The sequence below is a fragment of the Myotis nattereri genome (assembly GCF_964212035.1).
Source record: "Myotis nattereri genome assembly, chromosome: 5".
In the NCBI taxonomy this organism is placed as follows: domain Eukaryota; kingdom Metazoa; phylum Chordata; class Mammalia; order Chiroptera; family Vespertilionidae; genus Myotis; species Myotis nattereri.
In genome coordinates, this window is record NC_138080.1 from 35,424,533 (window position 1) to 35,441,141 (window position 16,609).

General features: G+C 43.3%; 1 protein-coding gene across 1 annotated transcript in view; it reads right to left on the reverse strand.

The window, feature by feature from the left end:
- KIF13B (kinesin family member 13B) overlaps window positions 1–16,609 on the reverse strand; it is a 203,666-nt gene that overhangs the window by 80,190 nt on the left and 106,867 nt on the right. The window contains exons 14-18 of the mRNA XM_081092887.1: window positions 15,030–15,160; window positions 4,230–4,316; window positions 2,904–3,094; window positions 1,244–1,454; window positions 188–350 (exon numbers count right to left, since the gene is read on the reverse strand). Coding sequence (XP_080949013.1) covers window positions 188–350; window positions 1,244–1,454; window positions 2,904–3,094; window positions 4,230–4,316; window positions 15,030–15,160 — 783 coding nt within the window. The remainder of the gene's footprint in view (window positions 1–187; window positions 351–1,243; window positions 1,455–2,903; window positions 3,095–4,229; window positions 4,317–15,029; window positions 15,161–16,609) is intronic.

The window sequence follows — 16,609 nt, forward strand, 5'->3', positions numbered from 1 at the left end:
TCCCTTCATCTCTCTGAAATCAATAAAAACTAAAACAAAAAACAGAGGAGGACAAGTGTAAAAAGATCTGGATTGTGGGGGTTTAGATAGGGATGAGGCCAAACTCACTGGTGTTTAAATAAACACTAGTGAAATATAAAGCAGCTTTATTCAACAATATCTATTTTTCCATTAATGGCCACCTCACCTTCCTGTTGGCATCGAGGCTGGAGGCTAGAATCTGTAGGGTTACTTTATACTCTGTTCTTTTATCCAGTTCTTCTGCAATGTAATTAGCTTCTCTCACCAACAGATTGGCTTTAACAATTTGTTCCCTTAGCCTCATCAGGCTGTTATTCAGTGTTGCTTCTCTTTAAAAAAAAAATAAAATAGGGGGAGGGAGAGATAACCATCAAGCAGCACATGAGAATATTATACAGTACATGACATGTTAATGCCAAACTGCCAACCAAGCTTTACAACTGTCTTTTGCACACAGGGAATACATCACTGACACCGACCCATGCATGCGCTTGTATCTGGGCTATGTTATAAGCATTGGCTCTCGCTGGCGTAACACACAGGCCCTAGAATACTTCCAAAACTTGACTGTATACAAATCAACTGAGGATCTTGATAAACTGAAGATGTTGACTCAGTAGGTCTGGGGAGGGGCCTAAAATGTCCTATTTCTATCAATCTCTAGGTGACAGAGATGCTGCATGTCTGCAGACCAAACTCTGAATAGCAAGAGGTTAGTTAAGTACGGTCTGTAACCACGAATAAGACATTTTAGTGCAATGCTAATTAGCCAGCATAGAGATCAAACTTGCAATCTGAGTCTCATTAGCACCATGCTTTACCTACCTGAGCTAATCAGTCCAGATAACCACCTTTCTTTTTTTTTCCTTTTTTTAAAAAGCATCTACCCAAGCTCCAGAACCTAAAGTATAATACAATAATAGAGTGTAACTTCTAAACACAAATACTTGTTTATCCACATCCAAAAGTCATACAAACTAAAAACAGAGCAGCACCAAACATGGGCAGCTTTAAATAAGTCAATATAAATGGACAATTTCCTTTTTAAAAAAAAAAAGAAAAAAAAAGATAATGCCAAGTGGTACTTAGCTGTGCCACTCTCTTTTAATATGATTCTTTCTAAAGTATTTTCTATATGTTTCCACTTTGTATCTTAACCTAGGTGGGTTAAAGGTGATAAGCATATGTTATGCATATAATAAAGGCCCAAGGCACCACGTACCTCTCTTCGGCCCACTGTCTCAATCGCTGCTGAGCGCTGGGGGACTGGAAAGAAAACCTGTCCGAGCTGCGACAGTTTTGTTTCTCCGGAGACAGCCTTCTTCGTAGCTGCTCCAATTCATGCTCATACATGAGTCTCTGGCGCTCTAATGCAGATCGTTTTTCTTCTTCGTGCTGTTGTTCTACGCTGTTCAATATTGACTGCATTGGATCTAGACATGATTTTTAAAAAGGTAAATAATGAATAAAAGGTAAACTATACAACACAATCTATTTCAAGTATTATTCTATACTAAAGGACCAGTGCACAAAATTCGTGCACAGGTGCAGTCCCTAGGCCTTGCGATCATGAAAGAGCAGGTCCCAGCTGACCTCTGGGCCCTGGGCAGCACCTGAGCCCCCAGGCTCCTGCATGCCCCCTTCCACCTCAGTCATGGCGCCCAAGTTGCCATGCAAAGATGTGGTGAGCGCAGCCAGACGCCACGACCCGGGGTGCAGCGTGGGCCTCTGGGCCACCCAATGGTGCTGCACGGAAGCTGGGAGGGCAGCGTGCTCTCTCCCGGCCAGCCTAGCAGACCAGCTCCTGCACGAACCCACAGGGAGCCTGACCGGCCCCTGCAGTCCGGCCAGCTGTGGCCCAGCTCACCAGAAAGAGGCCGCACGGGGGCAGGGCAAGCTCCTCACAGGCACCCAGCTCCTGAGCATAGGGGCTTCCTCCGTGCGTGAGCCCTGGCATCCCAGGGGGAGGGTAGCAGGGGGAGTGAGAGTGAGCTCGGTGGACACCCCACATTCTCACCGCACCTCCGTCCCTATCACCCCTGCCCCCAGGTAGTCGGCAAGAGATCTCAGCACATTGCCAACGCCCACCATGTTCCGTGCCACCCCTTGGTGGTCGGCACACATCGAACTCCTGGTCTCCCAGTGGAACTCCCGGTCGAATGACCGCCCAAGGGGACAATTTCCATATTAGGCTTTTATTATATAGGATTGTTGTTTGTCATCCTAATAAAAATAAGATTTTTAAAGAGAGTTTGGAATAAACTTAGCTTTCCTTGCTCTCAATTACTTATCTTCTGTTCTGTCAGATCTATGCCAAACTACCTTCCACACAGAAGAAGCAGGTCTACTAGTTCCACACGTAACCTAAGAGACTGTTTAATGCTCCAGAAATCCACTACAATAATGAGCCAGTGATAATCAAGCTTCAAACCTGAAAAATTCTATCAATGAGAACATAGTTTGCAGTGCTTTGTAGATCAAGGCAGAAAGAATCAAGTTTTTATAAATGTAATAAATTAAATTAAGACATGAAAAGGATAGCATAAAAAGAACAACTAAGAATTCCTTTTTGTTGTTAACATTTAAAGCATCTCAGTTATAAACATTTTTAACTCTCCACCAACTTTAAAAGAAACTGAGACCAAAGAGATAGTTACCAGAAAAGGGGGTGTGAAAAGAGGAAGGGGAATATAGTCAATAATATTGTTATAAGTTTACGTGGTGACTAGAATTAGGGGATGTTCAGTGTAAAAATGTTGAATCACCATATTGTACACCTGAAAGTAATATAACCAATATAAAATCATATACCAACTCTACTTAAATAAAAAAATTAATTCAATCTAAAAATAGATTCTAAAATGCACAACAGATCTGCTCACCATTATTAGCCAGAGCCTTCATGGTAACCTCCATCTGTGCATATTCATAGTTGAAGTTGATTTCACTGGATACCTCGCTGGAGGAGTCTCCATCTACATCCAGCTGCTCAGAACTGGTATCATTCTTCATGGAGGTATCTTGTTCCTCGTCCTCTCGATCTACTTTCTTTTTCCTTTTAGGCAAATTCAATCTAGGGAAAAAAAGGTCACTTTTAAAATAAAGATATACATATTCATTTCATTCATTAAATACTGGCATTTGTTAGAGGCCAAGGGGATACCATGTAAATATAAGGTGATTACTATACTCAGTTTATATTTGAGTAGTAGAAAGAAAACACACATGTACATGCAAATAATTACAACAGAGAGTATGATACAATGCCACATAACTATTACAAGCTAGGAGAAGTTATGAATGAAACAACATAGGGATACACAAAATTTGTATAGTATTAGTTGTGAGGAATAACTCTGAAAAGATCAACTTAACCAAAGTATGAAGGCTTTGAATACTAAGCCAAGAAATTTATACTTGATTTAGTTTGATAAGAAAAAAATAATATTTCCACACATTTTGTACCCCTCTACCCTTTCTTCAATAATCAAAATATCATCTGGCCTACAAGCAAAGGATCTTCATGAATTATAAGAAAAGTCAGTTTGATATCTGAAGCACAGTGACCAATTACAGGAAGAGAAACAGACTGGGTTTTAATTTTATACAACATCCAGCTGCTTTTCCTTGCCAACACAACACCAATTTTGTATGAGAAACAATGTGTGCACAGCCAGCCTCCCTCTCAGCCAAGAAGCAAATTCCAGCAAATGAGACCTAAGTGGAAGGTTACTGGGCACTTGGAGAAGACTTCTGGAATGGTGTGGCCATCTTTAGACCATGAGAAATGTCAGGACAATGACAAGACTTCTGCCATGACAATTTTGAGGGGCTTAGCCAATGCCAACAGCCATTTTCCTTTGAACTTCTTGTTTTGTCAAAGAAATAAACTATTTAAGCCACTACAGTCAAGTTTGCTGCTAATTACAGCTAAAAGTAATACAATCCCTATTTATAAATTTTTAAGAAAACAACAAAGATAAGCATGTCAGAAAAAAATTAATTTTTATAGCAAATGGCAAAATAATCATCTTCTACTGAGAAATAAAAAGGAAAAAATGTGTAAGTAAACCATTTTTCCTGAGTGTATGGTTCATGTTTCTTGGGCTACAAGCAAACATATATACGGGGGGGGGGCAAAAGTAGGTTTACAGTTGTGAGTACGCGAAAGTTTATTCTTGTATTATTATTTATTAATTATGTCATACCTGAAGAAATGGTTGTTTCCCCATAAAATCCTGTCCCCATGGTGTAGCTGTATAGCACTGGACACAGAAGAGCCATTTACAAATGTTCTATGGAGAGAAGAGGTCAAACATGTAAACAACAATTATCACGGTTTCTCCTTTAATTTTTTAGGACCACAGAGATATGGTTACTAGAAAAAAACGAATTAATCAGTTCCCCAAAATAAAGCCTGCCCTTGGTGAATTTTATTATTTATATCTACTTTTTTCCTAATTTACCTAAAATGCTTATGGTACTAAGTACAATAATTATCCTCTGTTTTTCAAAGTTCTAAACTTGTTATATAACACTAGAGGCCTGGTGCATGGATTTGTGCACCAGTGGGGTCCTTTAGCCTGGCCTGCGCCCTCTCGCAATCCAGGACCCCTCAGGGGATGTAGTAGTGTGTGAAGTGGCAGGTGGCCAGGGAGGAGTCTGAGCCCAGAGCTGGGCACCTAGCCGCTCCCGCTCATCCAGGCCCCGCTGTGCCTGCCACCATTGCTGCTGACGCCATGGCTCAGTAGCACTACTGCGGAGATGGGAGAGGCTCGCGTCATTGCAGCTGTGCTCTCCAGCCATGAGCCCAGCTCATGCCCACCTGGTGCCCATCGGTCAGCTGAGCAGCGCTCCCACTGTGGGAGCGAACTAACCATGGGGGGGCAGGGGGGTGAGGGCAGCCCCTGCATTGAGCATTGGACCCCTGGTGGTCAGTGCGCATCATAGTTACCAGTTGGTCATCCAGTTGTCCAGCTGACTGGTCATTTAGGCTTTTATATATATAGATTACAGGCAAAAATAGGAAGATGGTAGCAGTATACATTACAATTAAAACAAGTATGTCCAATCTCGTGGATAAAAAAAAGCCAGTCAACCAAGGGGATGCTAGAAGTAACTATAGATATCAGTAATAAGAAATGAGAGCAATGTTAAATTCTTCTGTAACTGGCCATAGCATAGAAAAGTGTTCATATCCTGTCAATACATAGAAGTTTTTCAATTCCACCTGACTGTTTACCTTGACAATGGAGTTAAACAGAAGAAATGGTGGGTAGAAGGATATAAAATGAAGAATTTGGAGAGGGAAGGAAATAAATAGAAACTCATACATACTGCTATAAAAATGGTATTCCTGGAATTAGTGTCATTATGCCTCTCTCCTGCTGAATAACTCATTTGCTTAGGTATAGGATAAAGGTCAAGTTGTTTATTTTTCTTTTTTTAAATATATTTTTATTGATTTCAGAGGAAGGGAGAGGGAGAGAGAGATAGAAACATCAATGATGGGAGAGAATCATTGATTGGCTGCCTCCTGCAAGCCCCCTACTAGGCATGAGCCCTTGACCTGAACTGAATTGGGATCCTTCAATCTGCAGGTCGATACTGTATCCACTGAGCCAAGCCAGCTCGGGCTAAGGTCAAGGTCTTTAACTTAACATTAAAGGTCTAATAAAAGGAAGCCCTCTTTATCTCCTCCTTTCCCTCTTCTAGTGAACTCTCACCTCCAGAAAAACAAACAAACAAAAACCTTTAGATTCGGTCCACTAAACATGGCTGTCTTCCTCCAAAGCCAGGTTTATACCCATCCTACAAACTGGAATAGGGTTCCCATTCTTCTCCATCCCTCCAAATCTTACTCAGCTCTCAAAAGCCCAGTTTGGTTTATACTTCCCATGAAAGTATAAACCAGCCTACAGTACCTTGCTTTTGTTAAGTTCCCAAAGTACTTCGCTGGCATTATACTGTGGTTGTTTCTCTTTTTTGAAAAATAAAATATTTTTATTGATTTCAGAGAGGATGAGAAAGGGAGAGAAAGAAACATCAATGATGAGAGAGAATCACTGATCAGCTGCCTCCTGCATGTCCCCTACTGAGGATCTAGCCAGAAACCCAGACATGTGCCATGACCAGGAATTGAACCAGCAACCCTTCAGTGAACGGGACTACACCCAACCAACTGAGTCACACCAGCCAGGGCATATGTAGGCTTATTCTTATAAGCTACAGCAGCCTGGCCAGCGTGGCTCTGTGGTTGAGCATCGACCTATGAACCAAGAGGTCACAGTTCGATTCTGACGTTTTAGCACAAATCAAGGAAGTGGCACCAAACATTACTCGTAGTCATTGGGTCATTCACAGCTACACAATCACAATCTAAAAAAAAAGAAAAATGTTTTGTTGCCCTGGCCCAGTTATTCAGTTGATTAGAGTGTCCCCCCCATGAACCAAAGGGTTTCAGGTTTGATCACTGTTCAAGAGGGTGATGTGGAAGGCAACCAATCAATGTCTCTCTCTCTCTTTCTCTCGCTCTAAAATCAACTTAAAAAATAATAAAATAAAAATTTAAAAACACCATAGGCAGTAAATTTCAGATGTATGTCGTAACAATATTTTTACTGATACAGCTCCTAGGACAATGGGAACTAAGGAGAAAATAAACAATGGGACTACATCAAAATCAAAAGCTTCTGCACAGCAAAAGAAACCATCAACAAAACAACAAGAAAGCCCACTGCATGGGAGAACATATTTGCCAATGATATATCCGATAAGGGTTTAATCTCCAAAATTTATAGGGAACTCATACATCTTAACAAAAGAAAGATAAACAATCCAATCAAAAAATGGACAAAGAACCTAAATAGACACTTTTCAAAAGAAGACATACAGAAGGCCAACAGACATAAAAACATGCTCAAAGTCACTAATCATCGGAGAGATGCAAATCAAAATGACAATGAGGTACCATCTCACACCTGTCAGAATGGCAATCATCAACAAATCAACAAACAACAAGTGCTGACAAGGACGTGGAGAAAAAGAAACCCTCATGCACTGCTGGTGGGAATGCAGACTGGTGCAGCCACTGTAGAAACAGTATGGAGTTTCCTCAAAAAATTAAAAATGGAACTACCATTTGACCCAGTAATCCCACTTCTTGGACTATATCCCAAAAAATCAGAAACACCAAAAAGAAAGGACATATGCACCCCTATGTCCACAGCAGCACAATTTACCATAGTTAATATTTGGAAATAGCCAAAGTGCCCATCAGCAAATGAGTGGATTAAAAAACTGTGGTACATCTACATAATGGAATACTACGCTGTTGTAAAAAAGAAAGAACTCTTGAGAGAAACCAAGATGGCAGCATGGGTAAACACCGGAAATTGCTGCCTCCCACAACAACTTCAAAAATAAAACAAAAAGACAAAAATGGACATCATCCAGAACTACAGGAAGCCTGGCTGAGCGGAAATTCTACAACTAGAAGGAAAGAGAAAAGCACACTGAGACTCAGAGGAGCTGCAGAAGTAAAGTGCAGAGGTACAGAAGCTCGAGCGTGCGCGGAAAGGGGCTGGCACCCGAGGACACGGCTGTCTTTTTGAATCGGGAGGGAGTCACAAGCTCCCGACTGCTCTGAACTCCAGTTCTGGGAAGTCTCTGGGGAGATTCATACGGGGAGAAACTGGACTGCCTGGCAGCAGGCAGAACTTGGAACTCGAGGGCGGCTTTCCCTCAGAGGTGCTTGCAGCAATTACCGGGACACTGAGACTTGGGGCCCTTTAGAACAGGGCTGAGGATTAGCCATAGCTGCTTGCTCCACCCTGTTGATTCCCTGAGACCCGTCCCACCCAGGATGCGGCAGAGGCTTTTGCATATGAATGCCCTGGCCCTTTGCAATCTCAAGATTACCTAACAAATTGCAGCTGGGCCAGACAGACCCAGAACTTCTAAGAGAAGGCCCAAGGCCCCACAGTGGCTTGCATTGCTTCACAGCTAGGCCTCATCTGGGCACCTCCAAACCTCAAAAAGGGAAGGGGAATCTGCAGATCTCTTTGTAGCTCCTGCTGGGTAGCCTCAGGCAGAGGCTAAATTATCACCTCCTTAGATCCAAGAGCCAGTGTACCCAGTGGTCAGAGTGGGACCATCAGAACATGTATGTCATGGGACCATCCAGATTACAACTCCTCAGATCCATAAGGGACACACTCAGGGGGCAGGCTCAGTGAGCACCAAAGCCCCACTGAAGCAAGTCTTGTCCCAGAAGGGTGTCTTCAGCACAGAAGTTCTCCCACTGCAGACACAGCTGATTCTCACAGCCAATTGCCTGGGGGTCAATTCCTCCCAGTGATAACTACAACAATCAAGGCTTAACTACAACAAGACTACAACAAGACTATGCACAAAGCCCACAAATGGGTGCACCAAGAGTGTCAACCTCAAGTAATTGGGGAGGTTGAGCCACTGGGCCCTATAGGACACCTAGCATACAAAGCCACTCTACCAACACAGGGAAGCATAAAAAATGCGGAGACAAAGAAACAGGTCACAAATGACAGAAATGGAGGAAAGCAAATGACTAGATACAGAGTTCAAAACCAGGGTTATAAGGTTTTTCAAGAATTTTCTGTAAACCGCCAATAAATTTAGTGAGACCCTGGAGGATATGAAAAAAGACCAACTAGAAATTAAGCATACACTGACTGAAATAAAGAATAATATACAGAGATCCAACAGCAGACAAGAGGATCCCAAGAATCAAGTCAAAGATTTGAAATACAAAGAAACAAAAAATACCCAACCGGAAAAGAAAAAAGAAAAAAGAATCCAAAAATATGAAGATAGTGTAAGGAGCCTCTGGGACAACTTCAAGTGTACCAACATCCGAATTATAGGGGTGCCAGAAGAAGAGAGAGGGCAAGATATTGAAAACCTATTTGAAGAAATAATGACAGAAAACTTCCCCTACCTGGTCAAAGAAATAGACTTACAAGTCCAGAAAGCGCAGAGAACCCCAAACAAAAGGAATCCAAAGAGGACCACACCAAGACACATCATAATTAAAATGCCAAGAGCAAAAGACAAAGAGAGAATCTTAAAAGCAGCAAGAGAAAGAAACTCAGTTACCTACAAGGGAGCACCCATATGACTGTCAGCTGATTTCTCAACAGAAACTATGCAGGCCAGAAGAGAGTGGCAAGAAATATTCAAAGTGGTGAATAGCAAGAACCTACAACCAAGATTACTTTATCCAGCAAAGCTATCATTCATTATTGAAGGTCAGATAAAGAGCTTCACAGATAAGAAAAAGCTAAAGGAGTTCATCACCACCAAACCAGCATTATATGAAATGCTGAAAGGTATTCTTTAAGAAGAGGAAGAAGAAAAAGGTAAAGATAAAAATTATGAACAGCAAATACATATCTATCAACAAGTGAATCTAAAAATCAAGTGAATAAAAAACCTGATGAACAGAGTAAACTGGTGAATATAATAGAACCAGGGCATGGAAAGGGAGTGGACTGACAATTCTTGTGGGGAAAGGGGTGTGGGGGTGCAGGAAGAGACTGGACAAAAATCGTACACCTATGGATGAGGACAGTGGGAGGGGTAAGGGCAGAGGGTGGGGTGGGAACTGGGTGGAGGAGAGCTGTGGGGGGAAAAAAGAGGAACAACTAATAATCTGAACAATAAAGATTTAATTTAAAAAAAAAAGAAAGAAAGAAAGAACTCTTACCATCTGCAATAGTATGGGTCGACCTAGAGAGCATTATGCTAAGTGAAATAAGCCAGTTGGAGAAAGATAAATATCACATGATCGCACTCATTTGTGAAATATAATGAACAACATAAACTGGTGAACAAAAATAGATCCAGAGACATACAAGCATCGAACAGACCGTCAAACCTCAGAGGGAAGGCACGGGAGGGTACGAGGTAGAGTGGGGGTAAGAGATCAACCAAAGGACTTGTATGCATGCATATAAGCATAACCAACGGACACAGACAGTAGCGGGGTGAGGGCATGTGCTGGGGGGTGGGAGTGGCTGAGTAGAGGTCAATAGGGGAAAAGGGGATATATGTAATACTTTAAACAATGAAGAATTAAAAAATATATTTAAAAACAAAAAAATGTTTTGTTTGTGAATGTTAACAAAGCAGTAAAAATTATGACTTGTATAAAATCTTGACTCTTGAGTACACAACTTTTTAAACACAGGTGACAAAATGAGAAGTACACAGAAGGCACTGCTTTAATGCATTCCAAAGTATGATGATTATCTGAGTCAAAGACATATACAAAGTGGTCTTTTGGCAGACATTTTCTTGAAAATAAACAAAGCCAGTCTTTCACTTTGAGGAAAACAACTGACAGTACTTGTTGCCAACTGCAAAGTTCAAGCTTTCAAGTGAGTTTTGGAAAACTTATGTCAACGTCCTCCAACTACAGACCACAGGAATATTCCTGTAGTTGAACAAGTTGGGTTTATTACTCATGCAGAGGAAAAAGACACGCCTTAGGAAGCCTGGGGCATCGGCAAGAGGGTGTTGAGGACTTGTTGCAGGATTGGGGCTTTAGCTGGATGATCTGGGAGAGGGTGTAAAGAAGTGGGGGTTCTCTATACATGGGATGCTGTCAGAAAGCAGGAGTAATTCTATGATGAGCTATTTTTAGGAATCTTATCTATAGAAGGGAGACTAGAATGAGGATAAAGTTGTAATGAGTGAAGGAGTGGCTCATGTCAGCCAAGAGAAGAGGTTTGCTATTTTGTGTGTGGCACAGTGAACTTGGCTTTTGTCTGCGCTGAAACAAAATTATTATGTGGCCTGCTTTGTCTTACTTTATTATCACACAGAGTGACCTTGCCTGAGGGTATATTCTGTGTGATTATTTAATAGGAAAATAACATGCCCTAGAGCTGGAAGTGCCAGGCCAGTTTCCGCTCTTCTTTTTTTTTCTTAGTATATTTTTATTGATTTCAGAGGGAAAGGGAGAGAGAGCCAGAAACATCAATGATGAAAGAGAATCACTGATTGACTGTCTCCTGCACGCCCCACCCTGGGGATCGAGCTCACAACCCAGGCATGTGCCCTGACTGGGAATTGAACTGTGAACTGGTTCATAGGTCGTATTCAACCACTGAGCCATGCGGGCCAGGCTTGCTCTTTCTTTTCCTTTCTCACCTATATCCTTCAGCAGGAGCTTAATAGCTTCCCAATATACTGACTTTACAGATGAAATTAGTGATGATACTAATGATTTTTTAATATCACTATTAATTTTTTAATATCACATGATGAAATGGATCAAAATTAAGATCAATATGTCAGTTAACCATCCTATATAATAAAAGTCCAGTGACTGAACGACAGAACTACCAGGACAACCGATCAACCAGTCGCTATGATGCACACTGACCACCACGGTACAGATGCAGAAGCTTCCCCCTGGTGGTCAGTGCACTCCCACAGTGAGAGTGCCGCTTGGCTGACAGGGATGAGCGACGTTTCTAAAGCGGGCTGATCCCCGCAGGCCACACCCCCCACCAGTGCATGAATTCTGTGCACCAGACTTCTAGTCACCTATAAGTTAGACAGTTATATAACAAGATAGTTAACAGTTTCATAGCTAAGGAAACAAACATTTATTAATGTTATGCCTCTTAATTCATTCATTACTTACTGAGTACTTACTTACTAGTCTTATATTACATGCTAAGGATAGAGAATATAAAAAGGAAAGGTCCTTGTCTTCCAAGAGTTCTCAGTCCACTGTGGGTTAATAAAGATTAACAGCCCATAAGAATACAACACAGAAACATAAGGTACACTGGGAATACATAATAGGGCCCTTAATTTAGACCAGGGGTCCTCAAACTATGGCCCACGGGCCACATGCCAATACAAATATTGTATTTGTTCCCATTTTGTTTTTTTACTTCAAAATAAGATATGTGCAGTGTGCACAGGAATTTGTTCATAGTCTTTTCTTAAACTATAGTCCGGCCCTCCAATGGTCTGAGGGACAGTGAACTGGCCCCCTGTTTAAAAAGTTTGAGGACCCCTGATTTAGACCAAACAGGAAGTTTCCCAAAGTAGATAATGACAGAGCTTTAGAAGTTAGCTGACCTAAGAAATGTCAGAGGCAGAGGAATAGGAGAAAAATAGGAGGGATGTAAGGAATCCTATCTAATAAAAGAGAAACATGCAAATTGACCATAACCCCAACACCCTTCCCATCGGCTAATCAGCAGGACATGCAAATTAACTGCCAACAAAGATGGCGGCCGGCAGCCACGCAGCTGAAGCGAAGAGGAGGCTTGTTTGCTCCAGTGATGGAGGAAGCCAACGTTCCCAGCCTGCCACTGCCAGCCTCTGAGCTGTACTCTAAGCAACTATGTTGCAATTATAGAAGCAAAACAAGCTCCAGAGACCTGCTTTCAGCCAGCTTCGGCCTCAGAGCTGAGAGTTGCTGTGATGGCAACAGAGTTTCAACTATAGAAGCCAAACAGACCCAGAAACCTACTTTCAGCTCTCAGAGCTGGAGCCGGCTCTCAGCTCCAGTGACAGCTATAGAAGGTAAATAAATCCCAGAATTAAAAAAGAAAAAGAAAAAAAGGAGAGGCTGGGAGCTTAAGTTGCCCTCCAGCCTGAAAACGGCTCTCAGGCCCTCACCCAGACTGGCCAGGCACCCCAGTGGGGACCCCCACCCTGAAGAAGGTGTGACCAGCTGCAAACAGCCTTCAGCCCGTCATCCAGGCTGGCCAGGCACCCAAGCGGGACCCCCACTCTGATCCAGGACACTTTCAGGGCAAACCAGCTGGCCCCCACCCGTGCACCAGGCCTCTATCCTATACTACAGGCAGGGCAGGACAGCGTGAGCTGCCATCCGGGCCCCATGTGCAGCCCTGGGCAGCGGGGCATAAGCCCCGCCCCCAGCCGGGACCCCTGTGTGCCACGTGAGCCCCCAGCCGGGACCCCTGTGCCACCTAAGCCCCGCACTGCTAAGCCCTGCTCCCAGCCGGGACCCTATGACTACTGGAGAGCAGGAAAGTGCCGCTGGGCCCTGGGTCGCTGTGGTGATCCGGCCATCGGTAAGTAGAAAAGTGTGGCCTGTAGGCAGCCCCCAGCTGCGCCTGATCCGGGAGCAGGAAAGCAAGCCCAGCCTGAGGGCAGCCCCCAGCTGCGCCTTCTCCCCGGTTGCCATGGTGATCCGGGAGCAGGAAAGCCTGGCTTGCAAGCAGCACCCCCATCCTGGCCATAGCTCAAGGGAGAGTACAACATGCAGTGGAGGCCAGGAGCCTGAGAGATCAACACAGAGGGGCTCCTGCTCCAAGCCTCCATGGTGTGGCTGGGAGCAGGCCCCCAGCAGACACACACACACACACACACACACACACACACACACACAGTACCTGCTCTGAGCCTCCAATGTGGCTGGGGGCAGACCCCCAGTTGGGACACACACACACACATACACACACACACACACGGCAACTGCTTCCAGCCTATGTGGCGTGGCTGGGGGCAGGCCCCAGCAGACACACACACACACACACACACACACACGGGACGCCTGCTCCAAGCCTCTGCTGCCAGACTGTGGCCATCAGTAGGACATCCACTGAGGGCTCCCGGACTGTGAGAGGGGCAGGCTGGGCTGAGGGAACCCCAACCCACAGTGCATGAATTTTGTGCACTGGGCCTCTAGTTTTGTATAAAAAAGATTAGAAAGTCACCTGGCTGTACAGTGGGTAGAGCAGGAAAAAGATCAGGGTGCTGGCAGGGATTCTAGTCAAGATCTGATGAGGGCCTTATATAAATAAGCTGCGGTAATGGGTATAGAGAGGAAGGAATGGGTTTAAGAGAGATTAAAAAATTAACATAAAGAATGTGGTAACTAACTGTGGGAGGCAGTTAGACATGAGCAGAGCAAAGACAATGGGCTGGTACAGGGTGGAAAGCCTAGCAAAGGACAATTGTAGGGTGGGACCTGGTCCCCAGGGTGACCTTCTGTCCCCTAGCATATTGCTGGTCATGCAGTTTGGACCCCCTGACCTTTCCCCCCTAGAGATAACATCTAGACCTCAGTTTTATTTCAGCTCCAGAAAAGCAGCAAAACCAGACAAGCAACACCACAATCAAGGCTGACCTCAGGACCAGATGCACTGAATAATGACCCCCTGCCCTGGTGCCAAGCAATCAATCAATGGAGACCCCAACCATGACAGGACACACCTGGAAAGCTGCCGAATAGTCTATTGAGATCTTCCCCTGGGACCTCCCCCAAAATCTCCACCCTTAAAACCTTAGAAAGGAGGACCCAGCTGCACTCCCGGTCCTGAGCCCGCCCATGCCTTTGCCTTTCCCTTCCTCCTCCCCTGCCTCTCCCCCTCCCACTTCCCTAGGTGTGTTACCATTACCTTCCTCACTCCCAAGTTCCTAGGGCTCTTCCTTTGCCTCTAAAACTTATTTCCTAAGCCCATTTCTTCTACGAATTACTTCTTCTACCTCTGTGATTTTCCAAATAAATGTTTTCTTATAGTCTGAGTCTTGGCTGTGAATTCTTCCCTAGCCAGAACTCAAGTACTGAGGTTGCTGAACCCAGGTCTGGTATAACTTCTGATGCCATTCCCGCCACCTACAATATTACTGGATATCTTCACTAAGTGAACTTAAAAGCAAACCAAGGCTAAATGTCCTCCAGTTGGTGTACTTTCTTCCTCTTAAAAATTATTGTGACATGCTCTGATCGGTTTGGCTCAGTGGATAAAGAGTCGGCCTGGGGACTGAAGGGTCCTGGGTTCGATTCCGGTCAAGGGCATGTACCTTGGTTGCGGGCACATCCCCAGTAGGGGGTGTGCAGGAGGCAGCTAATCGATGTTTCTCTCTCATCGATGTTTCTGACTCTCTATCCCTCTCCCTTCCTCTCTGTAAAAAATCAATAAAATATATTTAAAAAAATTATTGTGACATTAACACTAATTAAAGTACATTACCTGGTGTTCCTTTGAGGAGTCAGGATAACCTGGCCTTCTGGCGTGATGTCTATAATACAGTGTTCAGGAAGAATTCCCATGCCACACAGCTGGATATCTTGGGAATTTGCTGAACCTATCAATGTATGTTCCTACAAAGGAATCAAATACACTGATTAATACCATATTCTTACATGTAGACAAAGTAAAATAATCTACTCTGAGCCCTCTTATATTAATTAATCCATTACCTTAGCTAAGAGATTTTTAAAGCAAATGGAATAGCATGGGGAATTTCTGGCTTTCTCTGAAAATCATTTGACAAGTTCTATTTCCTTTAGGGAATAATACACGGAGTTGTTATACCTTTTAAACTGAAAACTATAGTTTTATATTAATGCCTCTACTATAATCATTATTTTCCATTGCAACCTTTTTTTGTTGTTGTTAATCCTCACTCGAGGATATGTTTTCCTTTGATTTTTAGAGAGCGTAAAAGGGAGAGAGGACGAGAGAGAGAAACATTGACATGAGAGAGACACATCAATTGGCTGGAGCCAGGGATCGAACCTATAACCCAGGTACATGCCCTTGACCAGGAGCCGAACCCTCAACCCTTTGATCTACAGGCAACACTCTAACCACTGAGCAAAACTCCAGAGCTCCAATGCAATCTTGATTCCAAATATTTTATGCTACTCTCAGAGCATGAGCCATTGGCCAAGGATGTACCAAAAATATTGGTCTGAAAACTACACGTATTTAAATTGCACATCACTTACCTGGTCTCAATTAAGATAAGTCAACTATAAAGATAAAATGTTATTCAAATGTAAGAAACTAAAAAGGCTAAAATTATTTTATGAATCACATAGTCTCTTTAAACTTCATAAGAGATATGACAGGAGTGTTTTTTTTTTCACCGTAGACCCCCTAATTACTCAATTCTCTACACTCCAATCACTGGCCTCACTTTTTGCAGGTTACTGAGAAAATGGATATAAAAATCAAGCCCCCTCTTATGCGTTTCAACATCTGACTGTCCATCCATGATTAAATGTTCACATGACCTGGATGTGTCCCAGGCCACCTTCTCCTTCTACTCAGCTAAGTCAGGGGTCAGATATGAAATAGTTTAGGCTTGTGAGTCACACGCAACTACTCAATTCTGCCCTGTAATGTGAAAGTAGCCAGACAATATACAAATGACTAGGTGTGGCTACTTGCCAATAAAACTTTATTTATGAGCACTTAAATTTGAATTTCATATAATTTTCAGGTGCTTGAAATATTAAGATTCAGTTGATTTCTTTCAACCATCCAAACAATGTACTATCTAGCTCCTGGGCCAGAAGCTAGATTTGGCCTAGGTGGCTGACTCCTGACGAGGAGGGTCTCATCCAGTCCCATGAGCTTTAAATACTGTCTACATAATAAATTAAATCACCAACCCAGAACTACAGACTTGGGTTCCATTATTCCCCACCTCTACGACCACAATCCTAATTTCAGTCACCGTTATTTCTTGCCAACCTGGAAGAACCTGGCTGTCTGAAGACATTTCAAAGTGAAAGGGCCAAAGCAGAGCCTTTTTCCACCCC